This window comes from Trichosurus vulpecula, chromosome 1 (assembly GCF_011100635.1).
Source record: "Trichosurus vulpecula isolate mTriVul1 chromosome 1, mTriVul1.pri, whole genome shotgun sequence".
Classification (NCBI taxonomy): Eukaryota; Metazoa; Chordata; class Mammalia; order Diprotodontia; family Phalangeridae; genus Trichosurus; species Trichosurus vulpecula.
The window spans coordinates 156,455,392-156,476,499 of NC_050573.1; the positions used below are offsets into that span (position 1 = coordinate 156,455,392).

A 21,108-nucleotide genomic window follows, 5' to 3' on the forward strand; every position below is an offset into this window, starting at 1 on the left:
ATACTTCACTGTGACTAAGACCAGAAGTGTCAAATACACTGCCACTGGCCCAAGTTGCAGCCTGTAACATTCCTCTGTGTGGCCTAAACAAGACGGAAATGTAATTGGGAAATATTTAATGAAATAAATAGAATCCCACAAAATACCGATAACATTACATTTTAAAACTAAGTCATTGCGTGACTGCAGGAATCCTTCTATACAGATCAGTGGCTCCTGTTTCTATCTGAGTTTGACAACCGCTAATTTAGAGGACATCCAGGCTTCCAATCAAAAAATATCAACCTCTCCAAAATGTAAATTATTTTACATTAGTATTCAATTAATAATAAAAATTTTAATATCACATTAATTATAAAATTAATATTTTTATACCAAGGATCTCAAACATATTCTCCCTTCCCAAAGTTTTAACTTTTGGTACTTATTTCTCACAGTGAATATTTAATACTGTCTGTGTTGCTAAGATGTTCTGGCCTAAAGAAAACTGGATTTTTTTTCCTTGACAGTACATTATTGATATCTTTTTTAACTTCTTACAAAGATCACTGAAAGTTAGTTTCAAGAGTATAAATAAATTAAGGCCCATAGCTATAACATTCTCAGTCTGTGATTAGTCACCAAGGGAGATAGCTGGTTATCTCTAATAATTTAGAATATGAAAGATCAAAAGCACCTTTAAACTTAATGAAAATGTCATATTATGTGTGTATGTACTTGTATCTGTGAGCATGTGTAAATATATGTATGTATATTGTATATACATATACACATAAACATACATGTATGTATATATACATATGTATGTATTTTATGTGTGTATATCTATCTGTAAGTATGTATGTATGTACATATGTATTCCCTCATCCCTCATCCTGCCAACAAAAAGCCAAGGAGCAGCTAGGTGGTACAACAGATAGATTACCATATCTGGAGTCTGGAAGACTTGAGTTAAAATCTGGCCTCAGACATTTATTAGTTGTGTGACCCTAAAGCCCCAACTTCTTCCAAAAAAATTTTTTTTTTAAAAAGCCAGAGCAAAAACTTTGCAATCACTTTAGAAAGTACCAGGTGTGGGGAACCTGCAGCCTCAAGGCCACATGTGGCCTTCTGAGTCCTTGGGTGTGGCCTTTTGACTGAGTTCAAGTTTTACAGAAAAACTCCTTTTACTAAGGGGATTTGTTTTGTGAAGTTTAGATTCAGTCAAAGGGGCGCACTTAAGGACCTAGAGGGCCACATGTGGCCTCAAGGTTTCAGGTTCTCCACCCTTGGTGGGCTTTGGGCGTGGTAGATGGTTACTCAGGTCCCTTCCAACTCAAAGATTCTGTAATTCTGTAAGAGTTCAAAGATTTTTGGACTGTTCGTAATCATTCTTTGAAAAGGTGTGAATAAACAATAGACAATGGAAATCCCACAAGAAAAACATTACAGTGCCTTACAATGTATGTGACAGGGACCTAAGGAATATTTTTTAAATCAATTTTTCCTTTTTAAGGTTTAATCTTTCAACAAAGTCACTTTAAAGTCAGCTTTAAGTAAGTAGTCAGCTTTAATTTAATTGTGACTATATTAGTATTTTTAGAGGAGCTCTGTTTAGAAAGGTATATACCTAAGGGAGAGCAGGCAGACCTCTGGATTTGGTAGACGTGGTAATAATTCCTCCCTCGGACCCATACAAGCAATGTGACTATGGGCAAGTCATTTAATCTTGGAGGAATTTTCTACCTGGGTAAAATGAAAGATTTAGGCCACATCTGGACAAAATCATCAATAAAACTTGAAAAAACCGACACACTGGATCAGGCCCAGAAAAGGATCATAGAGCTGTCAAAAATGTAGTCCAAATCTCTTATGTTACAGTTGAATAAACTGAGGCTAAGAAAGGCTTGACCCAAAGTTACACAAATAGGTAAGTGGATATTTGGGACTGGAAACACAGACTTCTGACTGCAAATCTAAGACCGTTCCACTGTACCATATAACTTCTTGGTAACGGGATGTTGAATTTGTGAGAGGTCAAGGGGAAATACCCAATCCAGATTTAAATATTCCCAGGAACCTTTGAAAAATGAATGGTAACACTTTGTGGAAATTGTAGATGTCATACTTTTCCTGGAACCATATATAAAGCAACAGAAATATTTATAGCAATACAAGAATGCACAATTTAATGTTGTCAGGTATGAGGATGTTTATGTAGGATGCTTAATTTATCTCACAGCCTGCCTGACACAGGAGCTTGTGATACCCCCTATGAAAGTTAAGTAATATTAGTTTACTTTTGCTTAATACTTTAATTTGCAAAGCCCTTTAATATATATCATCTTGGCAACACTGAGATGGAAGTATTGCCAGTGTCATTACTCACATTTTATGATTTTATATAATCCAAGGGGTGTTAAATGAGTTATCTAAGGTCACAGATTTAGGGAGCAGTAGAATCTGTATTCATATCCAGATTTTTCAGAATTCAAGTCCAATTCTCTCTTTTTTTTTTTCTGACACCAGGTTGCTTTCAAAACCAAATGAAACTGGGTTAGCTAGGTGGCACAGTGAGTAGAGCACTGGCCCTGGAGTCAGGAGGACCTGAGTTCAAATCCGGGCTCAGATACTTGACATACTTACTAGCTATGTGACCTTGGGCAAGTCACTTAACCCCAATTACCTTGCCTTCCCCACCTCCAAAAAAAAAAACCCATAAAACTAGACTAAATGAGACTATGCCAAAATAATAATTAACTAGGACTTCAAAAATAACATTACACCATTGGAAGAGGCTACTATATCTGTGTTAGGCAAGTGGACAGCCCTCTGGATCTGGAAGACCTTAGTTAAAATCCGGCCTCTGACATCTACTAACTGAGTGACCCTGGGCAAGTCACTTAACCTCTGTTTGCCTTAATCTACTAGAGAAGAAAATGGCAAACCACTCCAGTCTCTTTGCCAAGAAAACTCCATAAACAGTAGGGGTATGCTATGGTCCATGGGGTCAAAAATAAGACAGGACTGTATCATAACAACTTAGGTATTCGGTATTGGGTGTTGGTTCCAGCCCTAGGCAAGTAGATATTTGATCTCCTATTCCTCTCACAAACAAAATTCTCAGAAGCCCACCTCCTAAGACCAGGTATCTAGGGCTTAGAAGCTGCAGGCCTCCTCCAGGGCTTTGAGATAGAAATTTTCCTGAACTGCCTTTACTTCCCTCAGGGCAGGCAACAACAAATACCAATTCAGTTCTATTCTAGTTCTCCCTTAGGTCTGGGGATACCGAGGTGGAAAATGGACATAGCCCCTGCCTGGTTGGAATGTCCACTCTAGTGGAAGAAGGGACGGGGAAGTAGAAGGTGAGAATGGCATAGCAGTGGCAAATAAAAGCAATGCAGTGTAGTAACTAAATGCCTAGAAATTCAACTGAGAGGGGCAAGACTGACTGAGAGAGGGATATCTTCTAGGTGGAAGTTGGTGGGTCGGAATGGGAACTAAGCTGTTTGTCAGAAGGATTATCTGGGATTCACAAACTAATCCCTTAGGTCATTTGCCCTGGCCTTATTTTGTAGGGTACTAACTTGCCCATCTCTTCCTGTGGGCCATGGCTGATAACTAACATCAAAAAACAGCTAGTATCTACTGGTTATGTTGTTCCATCATTGTTACTGAATAAGTCTTAGGGATTATCCAGAAGCTCAGAAAAGTTAGATCATTTGCCCTGATCATTTGTCAGGCTTTGAACACAGGTCTTCCTGACTCCCAGTCCAGTACTTTTTCTCCATGCTTCGTTACATTAGATACTAAAAGTGGGAGTGGTCTTTCTCAAAATTGGGTCGAGGTGAAATCTACTTCACCTCTGGTATATCTACTCTGCACTTAGGACAAAGGATAAACCTCTCTAAGCCATTCCTATTTCCCGATGAAAAATTTCCCTTAGACCCCTTAGCTCTTCAAGAAAGCAGTGTTTTGGGTTCGGCCTCCCAGTTACCAAGTTGAGGAAAGTACCACAAGTACAGACTGTCCAGCCCCTTGCCTATAACCAAGCCACCATCACAGTCACATCACTTCACTGTCACCAAGGGTGCGCTGGTAAATGTGTAACAACTAGCCCCTATAAAAAGGTAGCCAGGAGAAATTTTTCAGTTTAATCTGCATTGTTAACATTTTCTCTATCGCTTTCTTTATCAAAGAAACAATAAGTTGAGTCCTCCTCTCTAGCATTAGCCAATTTCTGAAATGTAGGTGCTCATGCTGGAAATTTAACAATAAGTAATAGATGGCTCCACAACACTCCAGCCCTCAAGGCAACTCCCATCCTTTTTCCCTTCCCTTATTAGTATTGCACACTCTTTTCCTCTACATCCCCAAAGAATAGTGTCAGTTTATCATTGAGATAATGCCATTTTCAGTCGTTTCAGTCATATCTGACTCTACATGATCCCATTTGGGGTTTCCTTGGCAGAGATACTGGAGTGATTTGCCATTTCCTTCTCTAGCTCATTTTATAGATGAGGAAACTGAGGCAAACAGGATTAAGTGACTTGCCCAGGGTTGTACAGCTAGTAAGCGCCTAAGGCCAGATTTTAACTCAGGAGTCTTGACTCCAGGCCAGGTATTCTATTCACCTAGCAACCCTGATGATGACATAACCATTGATTATCCAGTTGATATCTATTAGGAAGCCAAAGTTAATTAGCTTTTAGAAGGAGATACTTATCAATATTTACAATAAAAATAGTTGGCACAAAAGTATCCTCCCAAAAAGTTTGGAATATGCTTTCTTACAAGTAAGTACATGCAAAGGCCAGGGAAAAGTTAGCTCAAAATTAGTGTCCGTGGCAAAGAGATAATTGACAGTCCCTGGTTGGGTAGAAGTCCTTCTTTTCTTCCTTCCTGGAGTCTTCATGTAGTTCCCTCGGTCTCTGTGTCTCTGTCTCTGTTTCTCTCTGTCTCTCCCTCTGTCTGTCTCTGTTTCTCTCTGTCTGTCTCTCTCTGTCTCTCTGTCTCTGGCTGTCTCTGTCTCTCTTCTCCTGCCTCTCAGCTTGGTGCCCCATGACCTCCTACCAAAAACAAAACGAATAAGCAAACAAACAAACAAAAACCCTCCAACTGAAAAGCAGAATGATGGAGGGGCAAGACCATTACTGCATCTGCTGCAAGGTCAGAGGCTTGACTCAAGATCTCCAAGAGAAACCTTTGCCCCACTCAGCCCGCCAGCACTGCTTTCCCCCACCCCCACCCCAATGCCTGCCTGACAAATTTAAGTAGGGTTGTTTCTTCCCAGCCTCTCTCTTAACCTGTCCTCTCCTGTCTGTTTGGCCCCTAAGTGTCTGCTCCCCGTGTTCTTCCTCTCATCTCTGACCAGGCTGTGTGCAGGCCCCTTCCCTCCGCAGTGGGGTGAAGGACCCCTTCCTACCTCCCTAATTCCCTCTTCCCCGCCCTCCCTTTCCCATTTCTTCGGGCAAATTTTCATTATGTAAAAATTACTTTATGTAGAAGTCTGCAAAATGGTCCACTTATTAAAGTGAGAAGTGTCTCTTTGTCCATTTTACTGATGAGTCACAAGAAGTTGAAGCGAACAGCTTAGTTATGAGGGGCCTGGGAAGGGAAATGTAGATCAGAGATAATTCCTGCTGATGACTATTTTGAAGAATGCTTTTTTTACATTTTTTGTTTAAGATCACTTCTCCTTACTTTGAAAAGTGAGCATTTGATAATGCTACTGAAGCGCCCTCACTTGCATGGCAACTCCTCGTACTGCTCAGAGTAGCAGCCCTCCAGCCCTCTATCCATCTTTCACAGCACAGTCTCCTGGCAGTCAGCACATATTTAGTTAATTGACAGATTATGTGTGAAATCTGTAATTAGGCAACTAATCTTTTTTCAAAATATGTTATATTTCTAAGTACTAATATGTTCATTTTTAAGAAGCTAAGTACATGGTAATATCATCTCTGAATATACTTAATTTAACTTTGTTCTATAATAAGATTATTTTCCCAGCTATACTATTACTTTAGTGAAACTAAGTAAATTTATTTCTTTAACATCATTTTAAAGTGAGTGATTGAGCAGGAGAAAAATGTTCAGATGAAAAAAAATATAATAGTAATTGTAATAGTGCTTTTAAGGTTTCCAAAGGACTTTACATACGTTACATCATTTGATCCTCACAACTACGTATGTAGAATGGTATTCTACTTATAAAGTAAAAGACTATGCAGGTCTAACCTCAATTTTCAACAAGTTAGTTACTCACACTTGAGGTAACCTATCCCATCTCTCATTTTGATGTGTTGTTGCTTCTAGAGGTAAGCCATTCATTTACATAGAAATATTAGCAAATACAGCAGTGAGGTGGCACGGTGGATATAGTGCTGTGTCTGGAGTCAGGAAGACTCATGTAACTGAGTTCAAATCTGACCTCAGACACTTATTAATTGTGTGACCTTGAGCAAATCACTTAACCCTTTTTGCCTCAGTTTCCTCATATGTAAAAATGAGCTGGAGAAGGAAATGGCAAACCACCCCAGTATCTTTGGCAAGAAAACCCCAAATGGGGTCATGAAGAGTCAGACGTGACTGAAAAATGACTGAACAGCAACAAAAACATGAGGATAATAATAGCTTCTATCTTCCAAAGTTGTTGTGAAGATCAAATAAAATATATGTTATGTACTTTGTAAACCATTTTTAAAATTTTTATTTTATTTTTAATCATTATCATCCTCAGGTATCATTGTTTTGTTGCACCTGAAGCTAATCTAGGCCACTAAGAGTTTTGCGGTGCTTTGTTATCCTGGAAAATTAGGTACTCAGCCTCTGCTTTGTCCCCTACACACTTCATTCTGTCAAGGTTCATCTCTCAGCCCACTACTGAGGGGTACTTCATTCGGGCCTTCCATGCCCTCCTCAGCATGCAACTCTTACAAGACACTATCATTGTGGTAAGAAGTAGCTGGGTTAGCCTTCTAAGCTATCCTATCTTGCTGCCCCATTCGCCTTTAGCCTGAGTATATTTCCCATACATTTGTAAACTGTTAAGGAATTTCTCAGCCTGGGTAGAACCCAGAGAGAATCTTGTCCCCAGAAGGTCTGTGGATTGGAGGTCGAGAGAAATGAAAAGTCAAACAGAAACAGTTTTGGAAGACTGCTCATTGTAGCAACTTCCACTTTCTAGGGTGCAGCCTTGGTTTATATAGGAGGTTTTCAGGCCAGCTTAAAGTACACAGCCAATCTGCAGCATTCTGTAACATTTAACTGGATCAATGTGGGTCAAGGAAAGTTGATTAGTGGATTTGACTTAGGTTCCCATAATGAGTAGGGTCAATAGTTTGTTGAGTCATCTGTATGTTCAGCTAGGCTGTTAGTACTCATGTCCAAGCTTTTGGTTCTTATAGATGATTGGCTGGAAAGCAGTTTCCATGGAAAAGAAGCTTACCTTTTTAGTTATATGTTTCTAAAATGATTTGTCTTCTCTTCCTTCACCAAATACATGTAGACATGATTCTGAACTTATTCCGTGATTTAATTTTTTTCCTCTCTTTTTTGTTCTGATCTGTGCTTTTGTTGGCATAGGGGACTCCAGTTGTGGAAACTAATCCCACAGACGGGATCCAGGACTCTTCTGTCTAAAAGTATTGGTGAGCCGCCTGGAGCATTGACAGATTAAGTGAGTTGCCCATGATGACATAGCTAATATGTGTCAGCATCTGGACTTTACTTGGGGTTTCTAGCTCAAAGGTCAGTCCTCTAACCATTATGTCAAACTCTTAATGTTCTCTATCTATATCTCTAATCATTTGGGAATTATTCTGTTTTCCTGAAGACCTATTTTAACCTTTTTTTTTTTCACCTAACAGCTTTAAAAAATGAAAAACGAATCTGTATCATACTTTCAGCCACAGTACATCTTAAAAATGGTTCAAGTTTCAACTGATCTTCAAACAATTTGCTGGGCAAAGTGACTTTCAAAAATTAAAATTTAAAAACAACATTAAAAATAGACTATAAGTACTTTAATTGGGTAACTATCAGATTCTCCTATCTAATTGAATTTTCCACTCCATTAAAATAACAATGGTCTGAAACTTCAAAGCAAAAACCAGCCTAGTTGTTTACCCAGTATACTTTTGCAAGATATCTAGATCTTTTGTTAAACATATGTTACTGAGCTCCAATTTGTCTTTGTTCTTGTTAAATGTCTGGATTCTGAAAAAAGAATGTCTTGAAATCTACTTTCAGAAACAATCATATTCTACACTTGTGCAAGGAAAGGGCTAATTCTGATGGTGTACAAATAGATAGAACATATATGTTAAACTGAAGATATGAAGAATAAGCTTGAGGAAATTGCAATGCTGAAAAGCTCTGAGGGACTTCTGGAATATTTATGAAAATATGTGGTGCAGTTTGAAATGCAGATGTCTCTCTATCTGGAAATGTAATCACATTTAATAAATTTCCTTAATTAAAATGTATTGTCCTAAAAGAAATAGAAAACCTCCTACGCTTTAAGAAACAGTAGCTCAAGGTGGAAAGCATGCAGTCATATTGTGCCAAGGGCTCATCATATTAGGTTCCTGGATACATGCATTTGTTTTACTTAAAGTTTGAGAGAAACAGTCTTCTGATATTTCAACTAAACTGTTTACTAAGTGAGCTAATTGAGAGAAAACAAAGGAGCTGTATGCTACATAAATACATATAAGTATTTTCAAGAGTGATTAACATGTAGATGGTGTCTTAAGGTTTGCTAAGCATATAGTCTCTTTCCTAAACCCATTTTACAGTTGAGGAAAACCTTGGAGTGTAGAGTAGCTAAGTGACTTGCCCATGGGCCTCTAGCAAGTGAATGTCAGAAGCAGTATTCAGTCTCAGAACTTAGTGGTTTCAGATTCCCAGTCTTTCCAGCACACCGCACAGGTATGCTAGAGGCCTCGAAGAAATGTCAGAATCCTACAAAATGGAATCCTTAAAGCTGAATATATCAGACATTGCTACTCTTTTGTCTTCTTTTCTATTTTCCGCATTTAGGGCAGAGCCTTGCACATAGCAGGCACTTAATAAATGCTGGTTGAATGACTGACAAATTGCAAATATACAAAGAAAACGGTGCAATGGCGAGCACGTTGATTTTGAGCTCAGAAGACCTGGGATCAAATCTGACATTTAACATCACCAGTATAACCCTGGGCAAGTCACTGAAACTCCCTGTGCCTCAGTTTCTTTATCTGTAAATGAGGGGATTGGATTAAATTGGCCTCTCAAGGTCCTTTCAGATTAAAATTTATGCTCCTCAGACTAGTTAGTTATTAGTCCCTAATTTACATGGCAACTCAGAGCTTTCACATAACATCTTAACTCACTTTAAGGTAGGGAGTCTCAACTGCCAATGGGGTGGACTAATTTAATCCTATAAAATGGATAAAGTGAGGAACAAAATCAGCTAGAAGTCTGGAGTGCATATTCCCAAACTTATACTGTGTTCTTTAATAATCAATCAATAAATATTTATTAAGCACCTACTTTGTTCCAGGCACAGTGTTAAGCACTGGGGATACAAGAAAGAGGCAATAGATAATGCCTGCCCTCAAGAAGTTTACAATTGGGGCGGGGCAGGGAGGTGGGGGGGTGGACATCATACTAATATATACAGAGCAAGCTATATAAAGGATAGGGGGAAAAAGTTGACAGAGGGAAGGCACTAGAATCAAGAGGGGTTGGGGAAGGCTTCCTGTAGCCTAGTTTTAAGGCAGCAGGGAGTTGGGGTGCAAAGGGAATGGGGATGGGCTGCGATTCTGTAGACACAAAAAAGCCTGGAATCAGTTGAGCACCTTGGATTCCTTAATTCGTAGTAACACCCCCCCTCCCCCACCAACACACACACACATTGCAGGTGGCCAATGTATCTAGTTAAGCACCAAGCACAGGCACAATGCGAGCCTCCAGGAAAGGTTATCATTGGCCCTTTAGAGACTGTCACAGGAGGCCTCACCCTTCTGCCTAGTAAGCAGTAATCACTCTGCTTCCAGCTCAGTTTTGGAGGAGCTCCTAGTCTTGTTTAGGTAAACGGCTTTGGGACTGCTTATTTTATTACCGTCTGATAATGGGCTGCTATTGTTTATTGCAGGTGGCTGCCCAGCAGGTGGGGGAAGTTAAGGAATTGCATCCATGTGTCTCAGGGCAGTGGTTTCCCCCATTAGAGAGGGCATCCTCAGTAAGTTTGTATGGATTTGCGCGCGTGCATGCACTCTGTGCACATATGAATGCTATATGTGTATTTGCATGAGCTCAAGCTAAGTATATGTGCATATGTACTCTTGATTTCGCATCCAATCTTGCCTGCTGCCAAACTATGGAGATGTCTAATAGTTTCATATACCCTCAATGCTCCTGAAAAACTCAAAGTCAAAGTATCCCATACTTTGACATTAATGGAGAGAAGGGATGAGACAGAGAGGAATATACTGGTTCCAGGCTGTTCCTTTTGGGTTTATTTACACACCACACATTGTATTTATTAATAGTAGGAAAAAATATCCATTTTTGCTTTGTTATGCTAATATTTTGAAAAGAGAAGATACATAAAAATAATAAAAGCAGCCAGGGGAGGCTAAAAGTGGTTTACTAAAAAAAAAACAAAAACAAAAAAAAAAACAAACCTGCTTCTTAATTTTGTAGTATTATGTTAAAGAAATGATTTGTCTAAAAAAAGTTTCAAGTACAAATTCATTAGTTTGTGAGACTATATGCTAGCTGTGGCAATTTAGGTAAGTTACTTCCTTTCTCTGGGCCTCTTCTATGAAATAAGGGGATTGGAGTAGTAGAAGTTCTTGAAGATCGTTTTCTGCTCTTATATTCGAGGAAGGGAAACATGACATAGTGAGTCTCTTATCCACACCACCAGCAAAGGACAATCTCATTGGGCCTTAGTTTCTTAATCTGTAAAAAGGGGCTGAAAATACTAGCTTTATCTACCTTACCGAGTTTTTGTGAAGCTCAGATGAGCTAATTTAAGTGCTTTGCAAACTTTTTGTAATTCTTTTTTTCCTAAGGAGATAAGTACTCAGCAAATATACTTTAACGATTTGTTGCTGTTCAGATGTATGACTCTCTAGAACTTTGGGGTTTTCTTGGCAAAGATACTGGACTACTGCCATTTCTTTCTCCAGCTTATTTTCCAGTTGAGGAAACTGAGGCAAACAGGGTTAAGTGACTTGCCCAGAGTCACACAGCTAGGAAGTATCTAAGGCTGGATTTGAACTCAGGATGATCAGTCTTCCTGACTCCAGGCCCAGCATGTTTTCCATTTCACCATCTAGCTGCACTATGCTTTAATGATACTCTTTTTTAACATAAGGTGGGTGACAAATCTCACTGACCACATTACTGGTAGCTAAAGTAAAGTGCCCTTTGATTAAACTGTTTCCTCAAGGCAAGACAAGGTATAACTGGGAAAGCTAGGCAGAATAACTCTTTGGTCACTATCATATCGTTTTTCATGTTTTTCATGAAGATGAGATCACTTGTTGGCTAGACCTCTACTCCTCTGAGATGCAGTTTCTTCATGTACAACATGGCAATAAGAAGAGAACCTACCAGAGGGCTATTCAGGTTGGATGGTTTAATTAACTTCAAGTTCTTTGTAAACATTAAAGTGACACACACAACCTATAAATATATATATATAGTGTGTATATATATATATATACACACATACACATATATATATTTATTTACTTATTCTAATGCAAATGACAGCACATCTAGGGGAGTGCCCTCTCCTTGAGGGCAGGGAGCCAGTTTGCTCTTGTCCCACTTTGGTCTTTTGGAACTATCTCACTTTGGTCTTTTTTCAGCACCTACCAAGAAGCAGGTGAGCTTAATAAATGCTTTTTCATTCATTCACTCATTTATTCATTTATCTTTTTCTTATATGCACACATCAGCTACTAGATTTATTATTTTAAGAAAGTACAGTAGAACTGTGCAAAACAAATCCATTGCTGATTATGACTAACAGTAGTTTATATTTGCTATGGTTTCCTTGGCCAAAATTTCTTTCTCTTCTCACTGTTGTACAGAGAGCCAGTTGGCTCTTGTCTTTCTCCCCAGAGGTGATTACACTACAGTGATGAAGTGATTCCTGTATGAAAAGACTTTATGAGGTGATGTGGGATTCATCAGGCTGAAGAGTGCTCTGTGGGGGCAAATTACCCTTTTTTAAGGATTAGGGGAAATGAGATGATTAGAATACTATCTATGTATATCTTTTAAAGAGTGGGTTTAATGTATATGCTTTAGATACATGTAGTTCCTATGTGGCTAAGGACTGATTTTCTAGGGATACCCTGCTCCCTTTTCTAAGTGGCAGTGCTGCTATGTATGAATCCCATACAGTTAGATGAAGGGGAAAAAATAGCCATGCAATATGCAAATTAAAATTAATTCAACTAATAAACAGTTGTCCATTCATCTAAAGTTCATTTGCATAGAATTTTACCAAATTGCTTGTGGCTGTTAGCTTATTCATTCAAAGTGAATGTAATACTTATCAAAGAAATGAAATTGGTTTTATCAACAGCTAAACTGAAATACATAGATTTGCATACCTTTTCCATTTCCAGTGCACCATTTGAACCATGCTCACACTGATCACTGATCATAGCTTCATCATTCATTTAAAATCTTGGTGATGTTGAAATCTCAGTCTGCAAATAGTTGAGTCAGAAAACTAGTCAGTTCAATTAAAAACAAAACCCTACAGTCAAACTGGTGTTATTTGTCCTCTTGTAGACAAAACATCTGGATAACTGGCTGATGATTTTTTTTTCCCTTTTCACCCCATTGTCTTGGCGTTGTGTAAACATTTCTAGTGACTTATCAGTACCTCATTATACTTGGCAAGAAGAAGAATGGGGAAGAAATCTATGAAAAGATAGATTCAAGAAGTACAGACTATGAAATACATAGAATATCGATTTCTAGTGGGGAAAACAACACATTGTGTTCAGATTATTTCAAATAAAAGGCAAAGAAGGAGGAGGAGGGGAAAAGGCATTCAGTACGGTGTTGAGAATGAGCAGGAAGATAGGAAGATGTTCTCTTGGGAGTCACTATATCCATGCAACTGTTCTCAAAGGGCACAGGAGATAGTTCCTGAGCTCTTTCTGTATATTGTACATCTATATGTGTAAAATAGAGACACATTTCATTGTATATATTAGATGTGATCCTGAAAAATTGAGTATAAATGAACTTTGACCAATACAATCATATTTATGTCCACTAGGGTAGCCTACTATTTGGAGGGACATGATAATGAATGCTTTGATAAAATAATCGTTTTGCCACATAAATTCTCCTTCTAATTTATTGATTTTTTTTAAGTGTGAGTTTTCCTCTGTTGTTTTTTTTTTTTTTGAACCAGGTCACATTAGCACACATATGCAACCAATTCTCACAGACTCAGAGTGGAAAAAAAGTCTCAGAAGGACTGACTACAGCTAAATCAAACCCAATAGCTCAGTGTCTGGGTGGCAGTAATGATTGTCAACTTTGGGTAAGTTAATATTTACAAATTCAAATTCCTGTTTAATTTGATTACACTCTTAAGCATTTAGGGTACACTTTGATGCTTGTTAAATTTTATCCTATATCACTTGTACCATGCATAATCTAGTTTACAGACTGAGATTTGTTTAGAATTCGTAAATTTTTTTTCCACCTATTTTCAAGGTTGTCACTTTATTTATAAATTAGAGTAAGCAACTTTAAGAATCAAAATTTCTAAGAGTAATTTTAGAAAATTAAACCTTTTAAAAAACACATTTGAGGATCAGGATAGAGGGTGTAAGGTATGGCCATTTGCAGCAAATATTAACCTGACCCATTTGTCATTTCTAATAAATTCTATCAATTCATTATAATCAAATTCAACCTAACATGAGGAAATCTTGCTATGCTTCCCAACCAAACATCTATTTATAACATCTATAACTGTTATAACTTACTTCTATAACTAATTTGTTATAATTTATAACTATTATAAATAACTGAACATGGAAAATTCTTTTATCTAACATTACATTTTTGCAGAACCAATTGAGGACATTAGATGGACTATACCTATTGTAGAAGAGTGTAATATAGGGGAAATGAATACAGTTTCCCAGTATATGGCTTATCATTCTTTAATTTCAGCAACAATAATAAATCATATTTGTAAGAGTTGAATAAAGTGTTAATTGAGGCCTTTTCTCATTCTAGGCAACCAACAGAGCTTTCTCAAGGGGCAGATTATTACAGCTCACACCTCAATGCTAGTTTGAGCAGACATTGCCTAGAAGACATCTCTAAAAGTGTTAAGTACTTATTAACATCTTGTATAGGAATCCCACTCCGTGAAATTGTTATAGGTAAACTATGCATCTCTAAAGAATGCACTAAGCACTCACAACTGTATAGGAAGCAGTGTACTAAGCATCACAGAGAAATTTCCTGTAAAGTGTAGTAAATGTTGGATAAATGAAGGGAATTCCATACATTAAGAACCAAAAAGATTTAAGGTAAGGAGAGGAATATATTGGGGGGGGGCAATGATTATAGTGAGAAATATACTGAATTTTCTTTTATCAATTAAAAGCACATTTTCCCACCCTTGCACAAAAGGATCTAAGATCAGGTGAACTATTTTGGCCTGATTCAGAGCAAGGTAGAATATAGAAAAGTATATACAATTTTTAAAAAGGTTATAAAACAGGGTGGGGGGAAACCCTGGTTATTATTTTTTCCATAAGTATGACTGGCAAAACAGAGTATTTTTATAAGCATTAAATGGCATTGAATATAGCATTAGCTTAAAACTTTTGATTTTTCCAAATAATTTTTCAGTAAAGTATCTTAAGATTTGAAGTTTCTGTTATAATTGTACAATCCTAGCATTAAAATTTACCTCAAGTGAAATCTAGTTAAATGTACATATTTCAGAATTTTTACATGAATTTTTTTTTTAAATTTTAAGTGGCTAGTATTCTAACTTTAAAATGCACTTTAAAAGATATTAAAATTTTTAACAAATATATTTTTTATTCTGATATTATTCCATTCATTTGAAATAAGCATGTGTATTCTATGCACCATACTAATTGCACCAACTTTCTGCTTTCTGGGAAGAAGGCTGTAAAAAAAGGTTGGAAATTTGAATTAACTTTGATTCCTTAAGCTGAACAGCAGTGAGGATTGACATCATATTGCATTACAATAGTGTCTTCCAACACAGTAGACATTATTGTAATGCACATAATTTAGAACTTTACCATTTTAAGTTCTTCTGCTGTTCAGACTATGCAAATACCTTTGAAGTGAAGGAATATTTGAATAGAAAGACATTACTTAATTCAGAAATTGCTATGGCATTTGCAACTAGGAAAAAATCTGATATTCAAATTGAAAAGCATCATAATATCAGATACCAGGATTTAACATTACAATTCATTAGTCCATTACAATTCATTAGTCAGATGTCCCTAGGAGAGGGCAGAATGCACGATGATTGTTTTCTGTAAATGAATTGCTAAAAATTAGTAGAGCCTATAAATGCTTGAGAACTGTTAAGCTGTATTATTGAAAGGAATGAGGCAGTTTTTTCCCCCTAAACATTATTTAGGGAACAGGTTTTTAAATTAAGTTACACAAAAAACCGCTATCAGTTTTTCTTTATACTTTATTTTCTCTATGCTCTTTACTTATGAGCTTCTGAGTCCATCTTAGGCAATTTTTCATTTGCAAAGAGCACATGAGGAATTTTTTTTTCATTTTTGTACCGATATAAGCTACAAATGTAAGCTCTACCAGGAATAAGATACCCCAAAGTAAGATTTCCAATTTTTCTTTCAATAGAATATTTCCAGCTGTTTCTGTGCCATAGTATACTAAAATGGATTTCATTGTACTAGATCACTGCAAGCCATTATCTGATTATATCTGACCCACATATTAATGTTTGTTATTCAAGTATTTTTTTGCATAGCGTTTATTAATTTATATTAGAAATATATGGAATTCTTTTCCTCCTAGCTTCTTGGGGGGGGGCTTCCCTAAAGTATCCAGATATTTTTCTCTTTTAAAAAAATTACATATGAAGAGGCCTTCTTTAATGGAGTACTGTAAGAGAAGTGGAAAAACAAGGGGGGTGGAAGAAAATGATAATTGTTTTCTCTAAGGCTATTATCTAATGCGAAAGCAAATAGTCAGTCAGACTGAAAATCAGCTAACAGAAGGGGATTAGAGAGTAGATCTGAGAGTGGCTTGATTTCTAGCAGTGCTGTCTCTTCAGACAGTGATGAGATACAGGCAGAGAAGCCAGGAGCTCTCCAGATGGCTAGGGAAAGTGTTCGTCTTGGGTTACTGCAGGGCAGTCTGGACTCCTAACGCAGGCAGGCAGCCTGGGGAAGGCATCATTAGGGAGGCAAGTTCCATGTCCACCCTGTAAAAGAGAGAGAACGACAGAAAGACTAGGCAGACTGCCCAAGAGGGACTGTGCTCGCCTATTGTTAACATATACTTGACCCCTCTGACCTCCTCACGACACAGATGTCTCCTACCTCTATCACCTCCCACTGCTTGAAGCCCTCCCCCACCCTGCACCTGGGTAGCGGAGCCGGGGCCGGCTGCTGGCAGTATGTTGTTTGACTTGAGAGGTGGCTGGGAGCAGAGGGAGCCAGACTGATACGTGGGAGCCTTCTGCGGGCAGAGCCGCGCAGATTGCATGGAGCTCCTTCTCCGAGGCAGACGCAAGGCAGCCCTGCAAATATATACATCGCCTTCCTAGAGAGTGAGAAGAGGGGGAGAGAAAAGAAGAGAGAGGGGAGGGGAGAGAGAGACAGAGAGAGAGAGAGGCGAGAGAGAGAGAGAGAGAGAGAGAGAGAGAGAGAGAGAGAGAGAGAGAGAGAGAGAGAGAGAGAGAGAGAGAGAGACGCCTGTGACAGTAGCAGTTCCCTGCACTCCATATCACATTTGTCTGCAGCAACAACAACAACGAAAAGGAGGTGGGGGGTGGGGTGGAGAATCTCCCGCAGTAATTAGTTCTACGTGGAGACTTTGTTTTGCTCTTCGTCCTCGTCCCTTTCCTTTTTTGTACCAGAAATCTCTAAGCTGGTGCTGCTGCTGAGCTCCAAACAGCTGGAGTTCTTCCCTGGGCTCGTTTGGTTTTGACGTGTGTGTGTGTGTGTGTGTGTGTGTGTGTGGACGTGGATACATACTCTGGACTGGCAAAGGAAGCTGCATTGCATTCCTCTCTCCCTCTCCCCTCCTGCAGTCTGGGCTATCCGCGTCTCCGCCTGGGAAGGACGGGAAGTTTTATTTGCAGCACACAGCCTGTGGCGAATGGTGGGAATCTCCGGCCCTTTGCGGTGTAAGTACGTACGCCAGAAGCAAGGCTCTGGGAGCCGGGAAGGGACTGGGGAGAACCCGGCCGGGGAGGGTATCTCACAACCTGGGGATCTGGACCGAATGGAAGGACAGGCAGGTAGGCTGGTTGGCTGGGTGGATGGAGCTGCTATTATTCTTACTACTATGATAAACCTAATGTTTTATTTGCCCCCTCACCATCTCAGGGTTGGATTATTTAGCCGACACGATGCAAGGACTGGGGTGCCTAGGGTGGCTGAGGAAGCATAGCAGAGAGGAGAGATGAGAATAATCCTAGGATCCCAGGCTGTTTCATGTTAGAAACCTCACCGTTTGGGGAGGAAAAGGCTATTATCAACTTCGCCAGTCAGCAAAAGATTATGTATGAAGAATATTTTATGAAACTATTGGAAACATTTCTTTATGAATACTTCCCCAAATTACACTCTGATCAAGGGGAACAAATAATGTTTCTAAAAGGGGAGAACAAAACACTTTTTAAAAATACCGTGCCCTAATGTGTATTTGGCATATTGCAAAAAAAAAAAAAAGCTAATATTTTAGTCCAAACCAGGTGATTATTACTCATGCCTTAAAATTATTATTCAGGACTTTAAAACAATTAAAATAAGCGAAGTAAAATCTCCAACTTTGATGTTCCAGCTGTTTACAGTATGTACTTTGGGGTTAGGAAAATTTTGTCAATAGGCTTTATAACTTTGTATCTCTGAGGGGCCCTTTGCCTTTTTTTTAATGGCAAAAAACCCAAACAACTCGACAGGTAGTGTGACAACCCTGCACGAGATGCTGTTGACATTTCCCTGTTGCATCATCGTGAGAAAAGGCCAGATCTGTGTGCCGGATGGGTTTGCCCAGTCTCTGCACAGTGTAAAACGGACTAAAGGAGAGGTTCAGCTTCCCTTTCCCCCTACCCCCCTTTCCGCCTGCCCGTTTCATTCTACACCGGACTCCTTTTTACATATTTCACTTAGCAGCTGTGGAATAAGTCAATTTGCCGCATCTCTGAAGTATAAAAGGTCCCTGGCAGTTGAGTCAGCCCCGCAGAACAGAGGAAGCAGGAAAAGCAGAAAAGCTGCTCAGCTAGTCTGGGTAGCGCCACTCGACCCGTTTCCGAAGGGCGCTCCGTTCTACCCACGCCGCAGACCTCCAGGGGCGGTACGGTTCAGAAAACGACCGGGCGAAAGGGGATCGGTCAAGTCGTTATGTTTGTCCCCTCCCCTCGTTCTTCAGGCTGTGTCCCTTGCTGGTCTGCTGCTTTTAGCGAAGGGTTTAGAAAAGGAAGCCTTAACCGTCCTTCCTGCGGGACTGACCGGGTGGGGTGACAAGGAAGGATGCTTCATTAGAGCGAGACTACATTTCAGACCCCTAGCAGCTTCTTCTGCTCTCCCCTGGATTGAAGCGAGTCAAGTTTTGCATTTAGAAACTCGGAAAGACCTTGAGAAAGATACATAGCCCGTGTGCTGGGATCCCGGGACGTAGGATTTGCTCCACCACTGCTATACTAAAAATAACCATCCTACAACCCTTTCCCAAACCGGTCAGTCCAGGAACCCCTTGCCAGAAAACTTATTACCAGTTTGGTGTTGGGGGCAGGGAGATGAAAAGAGACTGCGTGGGGAGGGGCAGGGAAGAGGGTAAAACCCAGAGAACAGAAACCTTTTCTAATTCTGCATGCTGTACTCATCTTATTGTCAAATCCATCCGACGAGTATTTGCCTCAGATTCCTTTGGGGGCGGGTATAACTTAAGTTATGCACGTCTCAGTCTGGTTTCTTTTGGGGAAGAAATCTGCAAAACGTTAGGGCAAAGGGTATGTATGTCCAGGATCGGGGCTGGCGGGATGCCCTGTGAGCCTCGGAATGCATTCCTGGGGAGATGAAGCTGGGAGGGAGAGGAAGGGGTAGGATTGAAAGGGAGGAAGAATAGCTGCTCTAGCCAAACTTCATGTACTTAATATAACTCTGACCCTTTTAATTTTTAACATCGCTTCCCTTAATTAATCTGTTCAGGCCCTGGACTTAAATGGCTGTCCACAGCTGCTGCAAATTGATTTATCCCCTGATAAAGGTCGAGCTGCTGACCAAAGCAGTTTCCTTATGTGCAAACTAACTTGAAATCTGCTATGGAGGACATTCCCCACCCTCCTTCTTTTAAACAGCTGTACCATTTTGTTAAGGGCACTCCAGTGGTTTTTATCATCAGTTTTTGCTATAAATAAACTACCAGTATTGGAAAGAGCACAAGAGTTAGAGTGGGTCCCTGCCCAGTGAATTCATACCTAAAAGCCTACTAGATTACTTAGGTAGTCTGGGATAGATGGTTTGTTAGCATTGTGGTCCTCAATTTTAGCCTACTGAATAGTTCCACCTTGACCCTGTAAGTATTCCATTATTCAATTTGTTCTGGTCTTTACCCTATCATTCCTTGAAAAAGTTCAATAAAAGTTTAGTATAATGGCTACTGGTTCAGTTGGCCATCCTGAGGTGAGAGGGAAGAGTGTGACAAAGTTATTTCTGTGGTCTCTGGTTTTACATTTCAATTGTTTACTTTTTGTCTTCCTCCTTTGGTCATGATTTAACTTTCTGGTGATATTAGATAATGGGGGGTGGAGGGAGGTGACTGTGATTTAAAAAAAATGGTTGCCACTGTGCCTATGGAGCTCTGTGACAGTCTTGATACAGTTTTGATCATGGAATGCAATTTGACCAAGGCATTTCCTAAAGGCAGGGTAAATACAGAAGTAGTTTTTAAGTGCATTGTTTTGTTTATTTGTACTATATTTAACATCTTTCTGAGGCTCTTAAATGTATTTACACTTAGCTGCATTTATTAAGCAACTCTTTTATATCTGTTATGAAAAAATGAGTTTTTTTCAGGGTCTGAGAAGAAAACAATCACATAATAAATTTCTGTTTCAGCATTAAGAATTTGATTTTAAATCATGCAGACAATGTTTTCACTTGATGGGCTAAGTGGTCTCCACGTCTAGTTTTTTTTACAATTCATATTCATTACAAATAATGGGAAGGGGAAAACAATCTGGTATTGTTTTAATGCCTACAGAACTCTGAGGCTAGACAAAGAGTTTTTGAGATAGCACTCGATCTCCCTCAAACTTACTTTGGCTATTTGTGATAGTAATTTCCAATAATCATTTAGTTTGAAATACTTAAAAAAAGGCTAACTCAACTGGAAGCATTCTATCAATAGCATGGGGACTACTGTGTCAAGTCAGGTCACTGGCAACTGACTGCATGAGTTTGTTCTACCAAAGGACCTTCAGTTTTAAAATAAATTGCCAGATTTTGTTAGAAATAAAATATTAACCACGATAGGCAGATTTGATCAATCTTTTCCTTTTTTTCCCTCCCCTCCAAATAAAATAATGGAGATTGGTCTTCCACATAGTAGGCTCAGTGTTTATAAATAGAAGTTTAGCTAAGAAAGCTTTAAAAAAAATTAAATGGCAAAAGGGGGATCATAATGGGAGGAGAATGCCTCCACCTGGAATGCTGGTCAGTGGCTTGTCAGTTCTGGACATTCTCCTCTGTCAAATCCTGTTTCTCACTTCTTTGATATGAGCATCAGCTGACAGGCACTGAATGCAAAGCCCGCTTCATTGAGGCTCTGGGCAGGCAGCCTAGCTAGCAAAGCATTCTGAAAAACTGGCACCTGCAGGATTTGCAT

General features: G+C 39.1%; 1 protein-coding gene across 2 annotated transcripts in view; it reads left to right on the forward strand.

Moving 5' to 3' along the window:
• Positions 1 to 13,476: 13,476 nt before the first annotated feature.
• The window catches only part of RUNX1T1 (RUNX1 partner transcriptional co-repressor 1), a 183,032-nt gene continuing 175,400 nt past the window's right edge, over positions 13,477 to 21,108 (forward strand). Inside the window, exon 1 of one of the 2 annotated variants that reach the window (XM_036768921.1) lies at positions 13,477 to 13,552. Coding sequence is in view for 1 of the 2 variants with exons in the window: in XM_036768928.1 (XP_036624823.1) it covers positions 17,377 to 17,404 (28 nt within the window). In the remaining variant the exon portion in view is untranslated. Of the gene's footprint in view, positions 13,553 to 16,829; positions 17,405 to 21,108 lie in introns of those variants that run through there. The other variant, XM_036768928.1, reaches the window with a different exon arrangement.